The sequence below is a fragment of the Abramis brama genome, assembly GCF_963993115.1.
Source record: "Abramis brama genome assembly, chromosome: 11".
In the NCBI taxonomy this organism is placed as follows: domain Eukaryota; kingdom Metazoa; phylum Chordata; class Actinopteri; order Cypriniformes; family Leuciscidae; genus Abramis; species Abramis brama.
Window position 1 is genome coordinate 14,624,242 of NC_139973.1, and position 21,387 is coordinate 14,645,628.

Sequence of the window (21,387 nt, forward strand, 5' to 3'; positions counted from 1 at the left end):
CACACATCAACACTTAATCATCTGACGCAGATGCTAAACTGGGAGTGTAATCACACACATCAATAAATATTCCTGGCTTTTTGCACACCCACCTCTTTTACACCCTTCAGTCTTGTTTTTTTTCTGTAATATTGTAACAGTCCAAGAGTATCTTGTGTAACTGCATTCAGTAAGTCCATCTGCTACTTAAACCAAGTAGATGACGACTACTCTGCTAAATTTAAAAACATAGCCTCTTGATGCTAAGTACATGTCAAGAGATGCACAAGTGTTTTTCATATCTCATATACATATATTTAGTATAAACTCTAATTTAAACACAGTGTTAGCTACACAATGCAGTGCAGGATTCGGACTGCTATTTGAGAAAATATTTGATTGTATAATTTAACTCCTTGTCCGCAGGGGTTTTCAGTGGGCAAGATAAGATGTTTGTAAACGAGATGAAAAGAGAAATGACAATGTCCGGCTGTAATTTGGATAATATTTAAAAGACACTTGTGAAATGGAGGGTGCAGGATTGCACTGAAGTGTCATTCACTGGAAAAGCATTTTGCTTTTGATGTGCAGCACAGGCATAGTTTGCTTCCATTCTGGGTAATAGCGGAGGTTTTAAGGCACTTTGCAGTTCTTGCGCTCAGTGCTATCTTTTGTGCTAGGGTGTCTGTGTTTTTGCCCGTTGGCTGTGAGGCTGGATGTGGTTGAGCTGAACTGTGTTGTGTCTGTTCACTCAGCTGTGCAGTGGGGAGGGTTTGTCTCGATAAATCCACCGTAGGGCTTTCTTTCTGCCAGAGCCGGACAGTGAGATGAAGCAGCGGGCTTATTCCGCTTTCTACTGTAACATCTCATTTAACTTCATATCCTGTTTCTACAATCACTCTGAGTGCGTCAGCAGAATCTGAACAACACCACTCGAAACACAAATAATACCATTCAAAAGTGGTTAGTACGTTTTTTTTTTAAAATGTTTTTAAAATAAGTCTTATCCTCACCATTAATTACCATTAATCACAGTAAAAAATGTAATATTGTGAAATATTATTATAATTTAAAATAGCCGTTTTCTATTTTAATATATTTAAAAATGTAATTTATTTCTGTGATGGCAAATCTGAGTTTTCAGCAGCCATTACTCCAGTCTTCAGTGTCACACAATTCTTCAGAAATTATTCTAATATGCTAATTTGGTGCTCAAGAAACATTTATTATTATTATTGATGTTAAAGACAGTTGTGCTGCCTAATATTTTTTTTGTGGAAACCATGATACATTTTTGTTTCAGTATACTTTAAATCCAAAGTTCAAAAGAACAGCATTTATTTGTAATAGATTTTCTTTCGTAACAGTCTTTTGTAAAAGTCTTTACTGTCTAAAACAGTCTTTACTGTCAAAACATTTTCTCACCCCAAACTTGTGAACAGTAATGTATGCACATTTTTCTCTGGGGCTCCTTGAAATCCATATTTTTTACGAACCTATTGACTGATTGCTGATGAATAGGTCATTATGGCTTTAAGCCATGCATTCCCTTAATGCTCTAAAGTGGTCTGGGCAGTTAGTCACATGGGGACCGAGCCCAGTATGGCTGGCCAGTGCGAGACTCAATGCCCTGGAAAGCCGCATTTGGCAGTGTTTATGGGATGAGATTCTCCGTAATGCTTCTAAGTGGTCTCCAGAGGCCCAGACCTGTTAATGTTTTTCCCTCAATGTCAGTGGTCATCCACATGCCCCAGACAATCAAACACTCTTTGGTCACATATTTTTAAATAGTGATAAATTGTTCATTAGGCACTTAGGCATGACGCGAAACACGTTATCAAATTGTTAATGAATAAAAATAAACTTTTTCTGAGCTACACGCTTATACTGTATGTAGGCTGTTCATATTTGGCAAACAATGTAGCAAATTGGCATATGGAGTCACATGTGTGTGATTATTAGCATTTTAGTGCTCAAACAATTCATCATAGATAAATATTGTATTGTATTGGCTGATGTTTATTTCTAACTAGCTCTCTGTTCACAATGTATTTAAAGGGTTAGTTCACCCAAAAATGAAAATTCTGTCAGTAATCACTCACCCTCATGTTGTTCCAACCCCGTAAGACCTTCGTTCATCTTCGGAACACAAATTAAGATATTTTTGATTAAATCTGAGAGCTGTCTCACTCCTCCATAGGCTACTAAGACATTATAACTTGCTGGCCCAGAAAATGTATTAAAGACATCGTTAATATAGTCCAAGTGACTAGACGAGCGACGAGAATACTTTTTGTGTATATACAAAAATAACGACTTTATTCCACTTTTCATTTCCTTCTCTTTGGGCCTCGAGTTTTTTCACGTAGTGTTTTAGCGCAGCGCGTCTGTGTTGCACGTCACACGTAGGCTCACTATTGGCCGATGCTGGTCATGTGTGTGATGCGTGTGACGTATAACACAGAAGCGCTACGCTAAAACACTACGTGAAAAAACTCGAGGCCCAGAGAGAAGGAAATGAAAAGTGGAATAAAGTTATTTTTGTTTGTTTTTTGCGCACAAAAAGTATTCTCGTCGCTTTATAAACTTAAGATTGAGCCACTGTAGTCACTTGGACTATTTTAACGATGTCTTTAATACATTTTCTGGGCCAGCAAGTTATAATGTCTTAGAAGCCTATGGAGGAGTGAGACAGCTCTCAGATTTAATCAAAAATATCTTAATTTGTGTTCCGAAGATGAACGAAGGTCTTACGGGGTTGGAACAACATGAGGGTGAGTAATTACTGACAGAATTTTCATTTTTGGGTAAACTAACCCTTTAATCGTCGTGTATTGCAATGTATTATTTGTGAGCCCTAGTTTATATAAACTGTTTTGTAAAAGTGTATATTTATTTAAATAAGAATTTTTAAAAAAGTGATTTACCAAATTGATTATAGAAATAAATGGTATTTGCCCTACCATTGTGATTATATCTATCAGATTGTTTTGACATTCACAATGTAAAGAAGGTTTAACAAAAAGGTTGTTGGTCAATGGCTTAAATGGTCATGTAAAACTAAATTATGATTTTTTTTTTTTGATGCAAGAAACATTGTCTAGCATTATAAATTGATCTACACATACAGTCAAACCAAAATTTATTCAGACACCTTATCATATTATCACAGTTTATTCGCTATAGTTTAGAAAATGGTAATAAAATATGACAAGAACTCAAGAGTTATCAAATTAGTTTATATTTCACTGGTTTTGTCCATCCTTCTGTTAGACTCTCACAAATGAATTAGGTTGAATAGCTGTCAGCTGTTAAATTTAAGTACACAATTAGCTTCATTTTGTTCAGTCTGTGGTGTAAAAAGGTCGCATTAGCAATTAAAGCAAAAAATAAAAGCAAAACATGGTCAGGTCAAAGTGTCTGAATAATTTGTGGTCCCAAATTTTTATAAAAAATTATAGTCTGTATGACTGTATGAAGAATTTTTGGGTATAATATGTCACAGTTTACTTTATTTTGCTATCCTCACTTACATAAATGAACTATAGTGTCCTGCACCCTCTTGTAAAAAAATATAAAAAATTATATCTGGTGTCTTTTTGGTTTGACTGTAAATAAATGAAACCATATAATATAGCCTATTTAAACACTTCAGACTTTAAAAATATGACAGCTTAGTATTTCAGTCATTTTTAAAGGTTAAGTAGAGATTGTCCTGTTACATAATGGCAGGTTTTGTGCTCCCTTTTATTCCTTCTTTGGAAATTCACCTTTAGAATGAATATATCCATCCAGCTTAGAAGTGGAAGTTCATTTGAAGTGAAAGTGAAATAAATAACCTATCTAGAATAATAAATCTGATTATGCTGTGTTTTGCTCCTCACTTTTATCTGTGTTGATGTTGCAGGCTTGATTTTTCCTCATGATTATTAGGTGAATGTATCCACAGGAATTCAGTTTTGCGTGTTACATACATGCTCTTGTGTGACTTAATCTGTGTTGTGAAGATATTACCTAATTTGAACCTTGCCGTTTCAGGCAGTTAATCGGTGAACTGTACCCTTTGTCAAGGTATTAGCACTAAGAATGCAGGTCTCTGTTCACTAGCTCTTTTGTTTGTGTTGATGAGCTAGAGATAGAGGTGATGGTGTCAGGGCTTTTGGTCTTCAGGTGCAGATGAGCTCTGGAGGTGTGGAGCGTAGATGTGCCGCTGGGCTCTTTATCGTTATGTTTCTCCTATTTCCTGACAGGTTAGAGTGTTAAATTGTTCTTATGCCCTGGTGCGTTTGTAGGCGAGGATTTCAGACATCTGAAGATTGTACCTGTGGGCTGTATTGAATCGGAAAAGAAAGGGAGGAGGTGATGGAGATGGTGCAGCTTTTGGGGAATGAGCTCTTTAGGTGGTAGTTCAGGTTGTACTGGCACATTTTGACTCCTATTGCTTTTTATCAACCACAATGGCCTGACGCAATGACCCACTTTTATATGCTTATTCATTTTCAACTGCTGGCACTGATAAATAGTTGTCCCTCCTTTCTTAAAACTGGATCAACTTATTTTTATGTAAGAAAAAAAATTCTCTAGAGTTGTTGTTCAATCAATACCAGTGAAATATAATACACAAAACAACAACAAAAAATCTCAGCCCCCCTAGTTCTGTATACTGGCAGACTACCAATATTGAAGGAAGTGGTTCTAATTCAGCAAGGAATTATCGTATTGGGGCTGTGTAAGCAAAAACAGCGGCGTATCAAGTAATCTGCTTTTATTTTAGCAGAATTAAAGTGGTCAAATCTTTTTTAAGGTGTCTTAATCAGGCACAATTGTTCTAAAGGGAATGGTGAAGGGCTGGTGTTTGGAGAGTGTGCTGGTCACTTATGGCCATGGCCTGCTCTAGGATGCTACCAATGGACAGTGATAAGAACAGAAAGCCATTAGCCTGCAGGCGGTCAGTGAGCTGGTACGGAGTCAGACTGTGCGTTCTCAAGGAATCGATACAGGCTGCATCTCTAGCTAGGCAGGTAAGAGAAAAAATCTATCATTAGGGTTTGTAAGCAGTGCTTATTCATTAGAAAAAATCATGTTTTGTGAGAGGAGTTTTTTAGGGCCGTCTAAAAAGTACCTTTTTGCCAGTATATTTCAATATGTTACATTTTTCAATATTTTATGAAATTCTCCATTTACAGCCATATTTAGTATAAAACTTTAAAAAAAAGGAATAATAGAATTAAGACAAATAGGTCCTTCCCGTTTGTCTGCTTGATGTGATATACAGTATTTCGTTTCTATGAATGATCTTTACACTATAGTAATGCACAGACTCTGAGGTCATTTGTGCAATCTGTTGAAACTCACTGGATCAAATCATCCACATTATCTATTCATTGAAATTTGGCAATTGTGGTTATGTTTTTCACTTTTCTAATATGCTTGGACCCCAGTGATTGCTGCTTTCTTTTATAAATGTGCTCTTCAAACCTTCAGCTTTGAAAATTCATCACAAAATTAATTTCAAAAACATCATCTCGTCATTTCTGTTTCTTATTGTCTCTGTCAGATCCTGGCTGGAGACATTACTGACACTTTGTGAATACTGACGCAGCACTGTATTTTCGCACGGTAAAAACAACAGTCATGGCTATTGAGCCGCTAAATAACTCATGACCGCACTCTGACCAGAACAGCCGCTTACCAAGAAGCTAAAGGGATAGTTTCTGATGACTCAGCAATGTATTAGAATGGGCATTAGTCTAGTTTCCCCAGAGATTTACATTACCATTAATATTCCTCTTTTAATACTGAATTGCCCCAAAGAATACGTTGATATCATAATTAAGGATAAAATCCTGTTGGTTTCAGCACATCAGTCACTTAGTATACACTAAGAATAGCTGTTTAAAATGGATGTACAGCGTTTCCCATTGTAGACGTTGTCCTAAGCCCCTTTTCGCCCTGTATGAGACATGCTCGAATGAACACCAGCACTGTGGAAGTCATATTATTCTAGTGCACCATACTTTGATTCAAGAAAGCTCACTCTTTAAGGTCGTTCAGACTGCAGAGATGCCTGTGTCCTAGTTTTGTCTATCCTCAAAACAGTACAGTGCATTCTAAACACTTTTCACTGTATTTTCCTAGTACCTGTTTCCCTGAAAATGAGTTCTTCACTAAAACTTGTTTTGCATGTTTTTGTAATATGATCAGGCTGTTTCATGATAACCTGATTATCAGCGTCCAGGGGAAAAAATGGCAAAAGAGTGCGTTTGTGTTTGTGCAGTTTTTTGTGGTTGATTTTTCCTAACCAAGACAAATGTGGCCTGTGTTTGAAGGAAGGCGGAAGGTAGGATAATACAGGATGTTGATGTAACAAATAAAGAAGGCAGAGAATAAATATAAAAGACTAATTGAGAGATCATCAACTTATTTCTTTTTTTGCAATCATATTCCATTTACTTCCCATCCATTTGTTGTGCTGTATACTTTTGGCTGCTCTGTCAGCACAGTAAAGCCTCGTCGTATTCCAAGATGGTTGAGACTGCTTAACAAACCTGGACTTTAAAGCTCTAAGGCTGTGATTTCTGACAATGTTGTCTAAAATATGCATTTCACCATGCTCCTAATTGGGGTATGGGCAATGCTGCCGGCCCCCCGGTCAAAGACTTGGGATACATGAATTACGGGCACAGCAATAAGCTCACTTTGAGACCAACATGAGAGCATGAGCTCATCGTTTTAGACTGAATAGAGGAGGGAGGAGGAGGTGGGTGAAGGGGAAAGTGCCAGAAAGAGAGTGGACTCAGCTGCCAGAGATTGAAACATGCATACACAAACCCAGACTTGGATTGGTGGCTTCACGGCAGACAGTATTACTTAGCAGTAATGAATTCAGGCTTAATCTGTTTTGTCCCCCTTGTCTTAGAGATAAAACATTAAGATAGACACTAAAAGACTTTCAATCAATGACAAATTGGTTAATATCATAATCGCAAATCACAAACAGTGTAAAATATTAAACATTAGCAAATTTTATTTATGTAACGTGACATTTTACAGTGAAACAAGATATTCAATAAGAAGAAAATGGCTTGATTTTGTTCATCAGGAATTGATTGAATTGTGAAAAGTGGGTGGTCCATATCAAAATGGATTCTGATCAAGGTTAAAGTCAATTGAGGAAGATTTGTTAAATAAATTATTTACTGTTATTGCCATAACTTTTATGTTTTGTATCACCTACAATACTAGCTTCAAAATGCGTTATCTATATGGCTATTGATTAACATCATTTTCTATATCTGCACAACCTAGATGACATCACCTAAAAGGAAGGTCATTTCAGAGCCAGAGCGAGTCATTGCATTTTTATGAAAGATTACGTATGCAAACATTTATTTTCATTTGGAATGACATGCACTAATGAATCATTAATGACCAGGGACATGTGTTAAGTAAGTAAATAGCAGGGGTGCAAACAGCGCGCTTTTCGGCGCCTCCTGCTTTTTTCACATCAGTTTGGGTGACTTGTGTGAATCGTGCAGATCCGAAGAGTTTTTTTTTTTTTTTTTTTTTAAAGGGGAGGGGGGGAGGGGGGGGAGGGGTGGTTTGAGAGGGTCTGATTACAATTTAACCAACAGTAATTCTGGATTGCGTCCACCAACAAGTAAATAGGAAATAAGCGAATCAGAACACTGCGCGCCAAACCAGCAGTATGTGCGCAAGCGTGAACCACTAGTGTTTCTGTCTCACTCTCACTCTGGAAGTCTGGATCTGCCACTGCATCACATTTCTCTTTGCGTGGCGTGGAGTGTCCGTTTTTATGTCGGCTCTCATGTTAACTGGTTAGAGCTTGTGTTAGAGCACAATGCCTGCGTGACACACACACTTCTCGAGCCGCGCCGAAACCGCGTGCTAGAAATAGAACCGCAACCGACGCCTATTTTTCACGCAACACGCAAGAGTGTTGGAAGTTTTCAGACAAAATAGAAGGCGCAAATACATATTAATAAATTACATTTTTATGCTTGAAAGTCTCTCGGTTTTGACAAATGCATATATAATTGTAATTTAAAAAATAGGCCTAATTATCGATTTTCAAATATTGCCCGTCAATAGGCCTACAGAACGAAATATTCTGTAGCCTATTTTGCCGTCAATACTACCGACGTTGTTTTTGCTGTATCAGGCTATATATATTATGTTTAACATCCAAATGTAGATGGTCTGTCGGCGCACAGAGCCACGCAGTCGCAGACAGCACGTGCAGTTCGTGAACACCGAATTCCCTTTTCTTTCTTATCTATTTGTGTTTGAACAGACATGTGCACGAAAAAATAAGCCAGTGTCCGTCAATCATCAGGTGAAATTGTTTTCAGGAAGTAGCAGTGAAGCAAGAAGAAGAAGTGCAAGATAGTTTTTCAAAATTTCATTTGACTTTATGTGCCTATAGGGTTGGGTTGGGGATGGTGGCAATGTAGTATCTGGATATTTGCCGCGGGACGAGGGCTTCGATTACCTCTCTCTTTTTTGACCATACATGTGTTTGCACCCCTGAAATAGTGTACATTTTTATTTAATTTTGACTTTAGAGCTAAATGAGAGGTTGTAAATAAAGTGTGTCCTCTACTGAAGCTTTTGCCTTTTAGACACTTCATCAAAGTCAAGCTGCACACAAAAAAACCTTGCCTTTATTAAAAGCCTGCCACAGATATTTAGTTAGTGAATCTAAATCAGTTTTTTATTGGTTTGTGGGTGAAGAATAGAGTAAGATTCCAGAATAGTGTCTGGACACCCCCCTCTCTATACTTGGCCGTAGGCTAAATATTGTTTCCAAACACAGTTTCACAAAAACAACATGGTTGGACAAATGAGGACACTGTAATCTTTTCCTACACATAGAACTAACAATTCTCTCTTGATGGAAACTATAATACCTTTACTGTCACTTCCCTTTCTCTGTGTTTTTTTTCTTCTTCCATTCGCTTCTATCTCTCTTTTTTCCTTTTGTCTGGCACTTGAAGTTAGTGGTCTCTGCTGTAGCACCTCTCTCAGTAGGCATTAATCAAATGCACAGCAAAATAGCAGTATGTTGGTTGCTTGTCTGTCTGTTCGCGCAGTTGGGGGGCGGCTTTTGATCGTCTGCCTCTCGTGTGGTGTCCTCTCTGGGGAGCCAGACCTCCGTCTACCCTCACACAGCCGTTTCTCCTTCAGCTAGTAATGAGCACCATTGCTCCTTTTGTCTCTCTGTGTATCTGGCGTCTTTTCTGCCATCCATAACACATACATGGGCTCCATGCCTTGATTGCTCTTTCTCTACATTGGCTCTTTTATTTGTCTGGGTGTGGCGTGGTTCCATCTTCTATTGTTTTCCCAGTCTATTTTCTCTTCTCATTATATTTTCATTTTCTTTACCTTCTGTGAATTCATTTTCATTTCTTGTGTTCATTTTCTACTACAAGCGCTCATTTGTTGTCTTCCTGAGAGGCGCATTTTAGTAATTGTTGTATTATTCAGGAAAATTCTGTAGCTGTTTTCTTTGACTAAGACAAATGAGGTTCCTTCGCTAGTGTGCAGACGCTTGTGCTGAGTGTGTGTGTGTGGATTGTGTTCATGGTTTATGGGGGGTGGCGGATATCCCAGAAGTGTGAATTGAAGATGTTTGTGTGTCAGGGAGTTTGATAGCACCTGGGAGTCGAATACTGACGACCGGAGAAGTGTCTGTTTGCGTACCAGTAATGAACTCAGACTCTCTGTCATGGGGGACAGGAAGAATAGTGGGAGAATGTCAGAGACAAAGATGGGACAAATATGACTTCATTACTCTCCCAGAGGAGCATGGGATCTGTTTAGTAGCAAGTGCAAAAACAATTGCCCCAAACTTTTTAGGAAATAATTATTATATATTATTTCTAATAAATTATAAATGTTTTTTTAAAAAACATTTTTTTAAATGATTTATTTCTTATATATATATATATATATATATGAGGGGCACTGAGGGGCAGGGCGTCATATAGCCTATTTTCAGCCGTTTTTCTTTTTCGGCCAAAAACAGAAAATGCCATTTTATGCCGATAATTTTTGGTGGACGAAATTTCGGTGCATCCCTATCTATATTGTAAGTCCATGATTTCAAAACACACTTTTACTGGAATCGATGGCATATGATGCAACACATTACTGATTGGTTTGTAGTTTATCAGTGCAGCACTGACTTTTCAGTGATTCAAAAGTGGGTCAGTCTTTACAGTTTTCTTCCTGCTTCCTTACGGTTTCATTAATATGTTTGAGCACCTCAAAAGACAGTTTTTTTTTTACTTCTTTCCCACTCATGAATGCAATGTTCTATTCCTGCAACTGTCACTTAGAGCAAAACAATACTGAATATTAGCATGATCAAACCACATGCAGCACTGTATTGTTTAAGCCCCGTTGTTGTGAGGGCAATGCATTGTTGTGAATAATCCTGCCAACATTGTGTTTTGAAGCTCCTTCGTCTGCATTGTGGGGTGGGGGGATGACGACTGTCACCCTGTATGTAGGAGACGGATGAGCTCTCTTTGAATATCGTAGCCGGCTAGATATACCAATGAGACAGCCTGCTGCTACATGTGGAGAGATCTGACAGAACGTAGCTCCAGCATTGCCACGTTAGCTCGATGCTAATGCATAATGATCTGTAGAAAAAACAGTGCTGGCAATGGCTTAAAGCGTTAAAGTCCAAATAAAGGTAAAAGCAACATAGCTGTCAAACAGAAGCAGGCAAATACGCTTCCCGCTTGGCATGCTGGTACATCATTACTGAATTTTAATTATTCTTCTTCAAAAAAGAAAAACACATCTGCCAATCTCCACACCAGCATTGTGTTTTTCTTTACCCTACATAATCTCCACTTAGGAATGTAGAATTAATTTGAATATGCAAATTCTAATTAGGATTAGTGGGGTTTTTTCATGTTCTTTTTTTAATTTCCACAGTTTGATAGTCAGTGTGAATAGCTTGACTGATCACTAGATTAGCATCTGAGTGAGGGAGCGCAGGAAAAGACAGAATGAGTGAATTAAGGGCTAGACGTCCTCTTCTGCCAAAAGCGCACCACAATAGTAGGGATAATTACTTGGTGCTTCCTTCCAACAACACAAGGAGATCCTCGTATATCACGACTGCTAATTGCACCAGTTTAGCCCTCACGTAGTATGACGGGAGGCTGGCGGCAGCCAAGTTGTCTTTGTATGTAATGATGATGATGATGTGGCATCTCTTAAAACCTGCAGCTGCGTCTAACAAGTATTTCACAGCATTTCTCTCTGCATCTTCCGCTTGCCCTCCCTCTGTTCTTTTATTCACTCTTTTCCTATCCTGTACCTAAGCTGATGCGCATCCTGTCTTCCCCTGTGGCCCCGCCTCAGCCATCTTCCTGCCCTACATACTCCCAGCACCAGCTTCAATTAATATGAATGAGCCACAACCCGAATTAAACACTCAGTTCTCTCACACGCAACTGGGTTCAGTCTATTCCATGCATCCTAAGTTAAATGATGACTATGGTAAACCGAGATGTTAGCAACTCTCCAGTTACCATCTACAACACTCTAGCATCATGATGGCGAGTTTTACATGGGCAAACACCTCTCATATTCTGAAAAAAGTATGCTCTTATGGAGCTCTTAATTATCCTGCACTTGTAAATTATAAACCTAAATGTATCAATATCGTTCTATAGATGTTTTCCCTTGTTGTTTGGCACATTTGTCCATCATCCTCCGTTACAGCCCAACAGTTTTCAATCACTCATTATAATGATGTCTGCTCTGCCACAGGCGTCACACTCTCCTTCTTATGTATATTGTTCTATCTGTTACAATGACCCAGTTAATTAATATCCTCCTAGTACATATAACTCTTTGATTTGCCTTTCCCTCTCTTTCCCTTTCTCACCCCCATCAGTTTCATTTGCTTGTTCATTTCAAGCAATTAGTCTCGACAGGCAGTGCTACGCCCCATTTACTCCATAAAACAATCAAACAGCCTCAGGCCTGCTTCATGCAATCACTATACCCTTCTTAAACTTTATAAATATAGTGGCAGGAAGCAATGGAGACTTGTTGGTTTCTAAGTTGTAATCTTGCTAGCAAAGCTTTTGGTTATAGTTGCTGAGCTTTTAGGAGCTCTGTAACTCTGTCCTTTCCCCAGAAACTCAACGAGCAAGGCCTCCCTTGGGTCCACTGTAATTAGTTCATTAGTCCTGCGTAATGAAATCGGCCAAGACTGCGTCAACGTGTCCAGGGGTGGCAGCGTGCTTGTGTCTTTCTCTCTCACACCGTGTCCTAAACAGGTGTGACTTGATAAAGCTACACACAATAAAACATATCTCTTTCTAGCTTCTCGAGCAAAAAGCAAAAAAAAGCATTTTGGTAATTATATAGTTTAAATTTCTGCTCATTGCTAGTCCCGCCCACAGTGAATTTCTTTGGTCTGCTCCCAACAACAGTGCATTAAACATGAAATATCTTCTGATTGCTTGAAATTGCACCAGTTTCATGCACAGCACGGATGTCATATTTCCTAAATGCTTAAGAAGCTGCGAACCATCTTTAAGAGACCACTTGTTATGCTAACTGATCTTAAAACCGTGTGTCATTGGTACTCTGGATTATCCTCCTGCATCTGTAATCTTCCTTTGAGGAAATATGCCAGCCATTCACTCAAGGACAGAAAAAGCTGGCATGATTGACATGTTGAGTGCCTGTCCTGGCAATCTTGCTGTTCCGCACACAGCCTGTCAGTGTCAGAGGCTGTCCAGTGTCCCTGGTTTGGTCTCAAGGGATCCAGTGAACTCTGACTTTTTGACCAGAGCTGTCTGTTTCCATCCTGGAAGCTTTTGGACACTGTACTTGCACGGGACAGGGCAGCACTTTGACAGCTGTCATCAATTCTTTATGCTTCGAGTGTCACTGTGAACCTCACATGTGGCTGCATTTCTTTTTCCTTTTGCAGTGCTCGCCAAGGCAAACATACTAGGGATGCTCTAATCTGGATTTTTGCAGCCGATACCGATTACCGTTTTCTTTGTGTGTGTGCGTGTCATCGTCGTGATCCGCCGATACTGATCCCGATTATTCAAGTAATATAAGTAATATTTTTTACGATTTTTTCTTTTTTAACTACCGTTCAAAATATTTTTTTTTAAGAAATTAATACTTTTATTCAGCAAGGATGCATTACATTGTTCAAAAGTGACAGTAACAACATTTTTAATGTTACAAATAACATTACAAATAAATAATGTTACAAAATGTTCCAAATAAATGCTGTTTTTGAACTTTCTATTCATCAAAGAAACCTGAAAAAAAAGTATTGTAACGGTTTTCACAAAAATATTAAGCAGGACAACTTTTTTTCAAAATTGATAATAATTAGAAATGTTTCTTGAGAAACAAATGAGCATATTAGAATAATTTCTGAAGGATCATGCGACACTGAAGACTAAAGTAAAAACTGCTAAACATTCAGCTTCATCGCCACAGGAATACATTACATTTTAAAATATATTAAAATAAAAACATTTATTTTAAATTGCACAATATTTAATTAATTTCACAATAGACTTGTTTCAAAAACATATTCACAGTACAGTCACAGCAGATCTGGTTTGTTTCAGTGCTCTAGCACTGCCGTTGCATTATTCAGGGTTCCCGCGGGGTCTTAAAAAGTCTTAAAATGTCTTAAATTCTGAACTTTAAATTTAAGGCCTTAAAACGTCTTAAAAACAGCCAGATTTTCATCCGCGGTCTTAAATTTCATTTAGTCAGGTCTTAAAAAAGATTTTACCCTCGTTCATTTCCAGAAACGCTGGCCGCATTAAGTTATTACAAAGTAGCAAAAAAGTATCGAAGTCGCTCGCCAAGAGGCAGTTCACAGTCTTTTTTGCGCTAAAGTTCATTCAAATGTAGGCGCGCGGTAAGCGCACTTATAATTGAAGCGACGCGCTCGTTTTTTTTCCAGGCGCAGCAACATGAAAAAAGACATGAATGATGCGGGTGCACCCAAACACTACGGATGTTTTTCTCTTCTCCGTAAATAAATCTTGTAACAGAGCTACAGCAAGCGTTTTTCGGCGGTGGAAATCCATTAGCCACTAAAACTTTTTTTGTCATTGTGGAGTTGCATAGCAACGACAGACGCCACGGGAAAATCGGACCGAATTTTACTATTAATAATAAAAGATAAGCTAAAGTGTATTGTAAATGTCACTAAATCATTTTTTATAAAAAGAATGAGTCAAAAAAGATAAATTAAAGTCTGAAATATGTGAGGTTTATCTTTTTATAAAAACCTTTTTTGTCAACTTTATTTGAACTTGTACATGTTAGTATATAACATGTTGCAAGACACTTAAAATCTGGCTATCATTTTTAATCATATTATTTTAATGTTTATGTTAGTGCGTATTGATGCTAATTTTATTTGTTATTTGCTGTTTTTCGACATAACTTGGTGAATTGATTTCATTGTGTAGTATTAGTACTTTTTGAACAGGATTCTGTGATAAGTGATAATTTTTGGCACTATAATAATTAAATGAAATGTTCATGCCATTTCATCTCTAGTTATGATCAACTTTGATCAACTAAAATCAACTAATTATGTGTTTTTTACAGTAGGCCTATAATATGCAAAGTACAATTTTCTATAAAAAAAAATAATATCTGATTCTGTTATTTTCTCTGACACGCGTTGCTGGGTCTGGAAGGTTACTAATGTGATTGCTTTATCTGTAAATTAAGTTAATGCTTTTTCAATTACTGAATTCATTGAAATAAAATGAATTCTTTGATTTGATTATTTTTTGGCAATGCGTCGTGTAGGTCTTAAATTTCAATCTTTATGGTCTTAAAATGTCTTAAAAAGGTCTTAAATTTGACTTGCTGAAACCTGCAGGAACCCTGATTATTATTGAGTACTCTGCTCTTGCTGGGTCAGGTTGATATGAGTGGAGCCTGACTCTGTCTGTAACAAATCATAATGATGCTAAACGAATGTTCAGTGTGTGTTTTGTCTTAATGTATGGCTGCTTAGCCTCAAGAGCTCCGAGGTTTTTGTAATAAGCTCTGCTAGCTTGAAATCTATCCTGGAGGGCACAACACCACAAGTCCGCACTAATCGGGGAGAGATTTATAGCTGTCAGTCAAACTCAAAACTGTTGCCCAGGATAACTAGATTCCATCAGGTTCTACTCTACACAAGGTCACAATAAAATTGTGCAGCATCTTGATGCGACACACTGTTTAACCCCTGAAACCTGAAATCGGCCACCTCTGGTAAGCTCTTATAACAGTGTAAACACAGATATGCTTATCTCGCTGCAGCTACTGATGGCTTTAACTGTCTCCAGGAGTCCATTTAAGCAGTGTGGTGCTGCTTTCGGCCCATCTCACTGATTACATTTCCCTGCACTACGGCTTCCTGTCATGCTGGACGGACTTAAGAAATATTAATGGGCTCCATTGGGTAGATTGCTTTTGTGGGAGAGCAGGGGGCCTGCTCCAAACTGTCACTCTGGCTAATTTCATTGCCTAGCCTTTTAGCCCATGGCAATGACAGAGCCTTGGCCAGAATGCTGTTGTGTGTATGTGTGTGGCTTTGTGTAGCAGAGCAACTGCTCCCTGGTCTCCCTCAGACCCCACCCTCCATATGCCTTAATGAAATCAGTCTGCCAGAACAGAGTTCATTCGCTTCAGATTGCATCAAAAAAATAAAAAATGAAATACTTGTCCAAAATTGTTGATGTTTTGTTTTTATAATTACAGAAACATCACAAATTGGCTTTGATATCACAGTTATTCAAACATGTAATTCATATATAATACAATTCATAGCAATCAATATCTTGTATAAAATAATTAGGGCTGACAAGCAATTACAAATTTTAATCTAATTAATTACATGATGTGCCGATTAATTAATCGCAAATTAATCGCACATCAAACTTGGCTGAGAAATTACCCCCAAAAGATAATGTCATTGTTGTGTTAAATGAGAAGGCATCAAATATATATTACAAAAAGTAGTTTAAGAAAGAAATGTTTTGATTCAGCATAGCATTTATTACACACACGTTTTGGCTACAATGGCCATGGGGTTTTTTTTCTTCTTTTTTTCTGAAGCTGCACAGGGCTCCAGACTAACTTTTTTTATTAGGAGCGCTGTAGCCCCTGACTTAAAATTTTAGGAGCGCAAGCAGAAAATTTAGGGGCACACCTTAAATTACCTTGCAATGCAATTCATATTTTCCCCCCACATAACTGTATTACTGACAAATGCTTTGATAATAAATAGATTTAACGTACAGAAATTACAATGTGCAGTTTTATTTTAAGTTCGCAGGGCTCCAGACTAACATTTGAGGGCAGAAGCACTAAGTTCTACAGAAATTATTTGGTAGCACTGTGGGATGACAAAGCACTGCGCTTAATTTGAGGTGTATAGATAAAGTTAACTTTAATTATTATCATTCATAATGTCTCAATATTAATTCAAAAGCAAAATGAGTGACAAAATAGCTATTAGGGAGTGAAAATAGCCAATAAGCGTCCTCTATGTTTACAATGGTAATTTAATCTTTTTTTTTTTTTTTTTTGTATTTTGAGATTTCCTACTTCTTGAAACTTTTAGTTTTATAAATAGGGACAATCTTTAAAGGATGAACAAAAAATGATTTGGTCAACACATTTAAATATGATATTATAGTTTTCAAGTGCTGGAAAAAGATATGTGTAGGCTACTGTTATAATAGTTACAGTTAGTGTTACTACATTAAATCCATGGTGAATGTTGCTGATCTGTGGACCTAAAGCCTTCTATAACTTGTTCGTTCATGTCACGATGTTTCTCCTGGTTTCCACGTCAGCGCTGTTTGATCTGATATAGTTTATAACAGAGAATTCTGCGTCGAATCTGAATGTTTCTCACTGGATCTCGCAGCAATGTTATTAATTCTGTCGCAAACTCAATGGATTTCTTCACTGGATCTCAACGATGTAACGGTGTTGCGTGATCGAGATCCGCCCGCGACTGGCGAGAGAAGCTCTGCGCTGTCTCTTATTGGTTCGAACTATTAAACGGTCTGTGAAGCAGAAATGAGTAGCGCAGTTTTTTCCACTTTCATTTTGTTTTCACTCTATGCTTGAGGCTGAGATTGTGTCTAACTAGCGTATTGTGTTTAAACTGCGAAGTGCCTGCACTGTCTGCAAACTTCGTGTTCCCCGCAGTTCTGGAGTTCTGTAGTTCATTAAGTTCGTCTCCTTACAGTACCTCAACCAGTTGAATTCTCTCAGCCAGTCTTCCCGAAAATGGTGGGTTCGGGACTTTATCACCTCACAAACCTCTGACTCTGAATCATCATCCGACTGTGTCTGTGACATTGATATTTGTCTCCGTTTAGTCTGTTTCCTTCCCACAGACGTTTACGCGTGGTCGCGCGCTCGATTATCTCTAGGACCCTCCCCCTCCACACATTAGCCAGTTACAGTGGCCATTCCCTATTCTTCTCACACTCGTCATCATTGGCCTGCTACACATTCCGGATTCATTGACGCGCCCCTTCCACGTTTAACGTTAAAAAAAATTACTGGTCGCACACTCTCAAATTTTGGTCGCAAAATGCGACCATTTGGTTGCAGTCTGGAGCCCTGCTGCATCTGAATTGGTATTTAGATATCTTTACAGACGAAAACAGTTTGATTACCAAAATTCTTTAAAATATCTTCTTTTATGTTCTTTAAAAAAAAAAGAAAGAAAGTCATACAGGTTTGAAACACCTTGATGGTGAGTAAATGTACAGAATTTTTACTTTTGGGCAAACTATCCCCAAAATATGAAATAATTTTTCTTGAATGAAGTGATACTCTAAATAAGAAACTAAAACTGCCAGTAGGTGGCGGTAAATGTCTAAAGTCATTGAGTCATTCATTCATTCATTCGATTCGTTCAAACTGGTGATTCTTTCAGGGATGAAGTAAATGGCTCTCTTCATGAATGGGCCATTGAATTATTCGTTCACCTAATTGATTCGCTTAAAATGCGGATTCATTCAGAAATGAAACACCACTGTGTGTTTGGAGATTCACAGCAGTTGTGATCTGGCTTTACAGGTAATATTTCCGTTGGCAAAATTGAACAAAAACAGACAATATTGTGTCTAAAATATAACACAATATTAACTTATTATTAACTTAAAAAATCATATAGGGACATTTTAGCCCTGATATCTTGAGTTTTAGGGGCATTCTAACTGCATTCTATAGGTTACATCACGCAGTGAGTTGTTGCCCTCCATCATGTTCGTCACCAATTAACTGTATAAAATGTAAGATGACCTACGCAGGTCTGGGGCGGGGCGGGGCGGGTGCATTAAATACCTTAAATAATTTTATTTGCATTATTTTTCCATATCTAATTAATTAAAATAACACGTTAAATCAACAGCCCTAAAAATAAAATAAAATACAATTATTTTATTAGAGATAATTGGCTGGAGTAGAAATACAGAAATAGTAATGGGGCACCCGAAAGGGATCCAAGGACAGCTTCGGAGATTATAAGCTAAGTGATCTATTTGTCGCATCACTGCAAACTACTCGCTTCTATTTTAGAGACAAACAAAACTTAGGCTGTACACCGTAGTTCAAAAAGTACTGCTTATGCTAGGTAGACAGCTTACAAAGTTTTGAAACCCAGCCTCAGTCTGGCTTTGTCATATTTTTTTCTGCGTTCAGTGCGGAGCTGTAGATAATAGGCATGAACAATTCTATGGCACGCTCTCACTCCTGTCACAGTTCTCCTGAACACTATCACACATACATACCATCCAGATATCAGGCAGCACTGGTTTGCTCCACAACTAATCAGATTTTGCGACGAGTGTAGATTCTCACTTCATCTTACACCCAAGCTAACAAGGTTTAGTCCATCTACAGTGCTTGAAGGCTGATGCATCCATACCTGAGTAGGGTCAGAGCAGTGGGGATGCACTGATGAGCACTTCAGGCTTGTTATGGAGAGAGGAGAGGAGAGGCTACAGAGTTCAAGAGAGAGGGAGAGATGCACTTTTTCTGACAGCACAGAGGGAAAGTGATTTCAAGTTGACATAAAAAGAGGGAAAAGCTGCCATATATGAAGCCTCTAGGCATATCAGGTTTGTATCGGTGGAGTTGCTAATTAAAAAAGTAGGCTCATGTTTTGCTAAGGCTGCACTTTGAGAAGTTGCTGTATTAATATTCTGCAGATGGGTCAGGAAGGCGTGAAGGTTCCCTGGCTCAGTCCTCCACCGGTGTGGGGAGACAGATGTCTCATAGACACGCTCTGAATACAGTTACAGCTCGATCACTCTCTCTCACACTCTCTATCCTCTCAGAATTCTACCTGCTGTTTCTCCTCTGGTCAGTACAGTATTGCATTTGTCTGGTCTAATATGTTCTTTCTCCACTTCTGTCAAATATCCCTGCAGTAATAAGAGCTGGTTTCAGTAGGAGGCTGAAGGTTTTTTTTTTTTTTAGTGCACTTGAAATGAGTTATGCTCTCAGCCAGAGATTGTACTGAGAATCATTCTCATTCTCTGAACAAACACGTCTTTAGCATTCCATTGACAGCCGCAATTGAAATCATAGCTATCACATTTGAGATAATGATATATATCGCAATATATAAACTTTATAAGTGATTCAAAAACTAAAAAGAATTTTGATCTTGAAAAGACTTAATTATAATACTGTAAAATATAAAATTTTTTATAAAGATTTTGCATAACATATTTGATTTTGAGGTTTTCGTATTTGGAAAAAAAGATAATAGATAATTATGCATAATATACATATTATAGTAAATTTATTTTATTATGGAATTTTCTGTATTGATTTTTTTCACTGGTGTTATACACATTTTTAAAGTATTCATTGCATTTTGTCATGTTTCAGGGTTGAAGGAAACTTAACTGAAAAGGTACTGGTAATTTTTTGCCAGGACATTATCCATTTTTCTATGTTTTTTTTTTTTCTTTGTTTTTTTCTTACAGCGTTTTTGAAAAGTTCTACTAGTTGCCAAATTTCTGTCAGTTTATGGTTTCAACTGGTGTATCACCCACCCCTATGTTTTATTCATATATTTTTTTTCTAGATGATGATGAGCAACATGGAAATCACTTCCAAGTTGCTACTATTATGATATTTAGTTGTATTTGCATACTTCTGATTTAAAGACTGCTGTTGTTTAAAGTGACAGCTAAGCCAGATGAAAGGAAACATGGTGTCAAGAGAAAGTACTCACTACTACATGCTTGTGTTGTGTAACTGGATGAGTTGAATCAGTAAGGATCAGTACGCACGTGGCCTCTGCCCATACACCCACACTTTTAATGGATGTTGCGCATTGTAAACACATCCCATAATTGAATGTAACGACGTATCTAAAAGCCATTGTTTTGGGTGGCTATTTATCTGTCAAGAGCGCTAATAACACTGTTCAGATTTTGTTTTGATAGAAAGATTTAACTCTCCACACATCAAATGAGGTTTTGAAAAGGGGTCCAGGGACCACAAGAGGTTTCTAGGGGGGTCTGTTGAAAATCAGAGAGAATTCCTCTGAAGCAATGCTTATTGTGAAAAGCTCTTTACTCTTTGAATTTAATCAAAAAATTTCTAGTCAGGTTTGTGTATATAACATCACTGTTATATAGTGTTTGATTTATGTGTGTGTGTGCTTGGGATATTTACATGAGAGGAGATTCACTATGAACTATGACAGATGGTATGGCCTTATTCTGTGTCTGTCCTCTCTGTCCCATGGGTCCACTGGACCTGATATCAGTTATCTTTTCTCAGTCCAGCTATCAGTAGGCATCCAAGTGCTCTAAGGTAAATCTGTCTGTGTAATAATGGTTCACTTTTGCCATCTAGTGGTGTTTTTTTTATTTTATTTTTTTTACCTTCAATATGGGAGAAAACAAAACTCATAATGCTGGATGCAAGCCACTATTCCACTCAATTGTTATTTGAATCATATAACACAGCCTAATATTTAAAGAAAAGCCTGTTGTTAAGAGTTCCCTCCAGTTAAACTGTAAATATGTTGTTTCATTGTGACCCAAGTTGAATTGTGCCACCTGGTGGATGGTTTAGTGTCTGTATCCAATTTAGGTTTCCATGATATCTTGTGCACAAGTTCACAAGCTCTGCTCTTTGCTTTGTGACACAGACACATTCATTTGATTTACAGTTAATCTTGTGTTCTTCTCTTTCTTCATTTCAGAAGGAGCTGAGTCTTCCCAGAAGAGGCAGTTTGTGAGTACTTGAGAATTATTTTTTTTTCTGAATGAGGATAGCGAAACCTGGTCTATTGTGAATAGTCTGACCTTG

The 21,387-nt window shown here is 37.8% G+C and overlaps 1 protein-coding gene across 4 annotated transcripts in view; it reads left to right on the top strand.

Moving 5' to 3' along the window:
- Window positions 1-21,387, top strand: part of mast2 (microtubule associated serine/threonine kinase 2) — a 139,825-nt gene that overhangs the window by 60,324 nt on the left and 58,114 nt on the right. For all 4 annotated transcript variants that reach the window (XM_084128185.1, XM_084128186.1, XM_084128187.1 and 1 more), the window contains one exon: window positions 21,281-21,312. In XM_084128185.1, coding sequence (XP_083984311.1) covers window positions 21,281-21,312 — 32 coding nt within the window. The remainder of the gene's footprint in view (window positions 1-21,280; window positions 21,313-21,387) is intronic.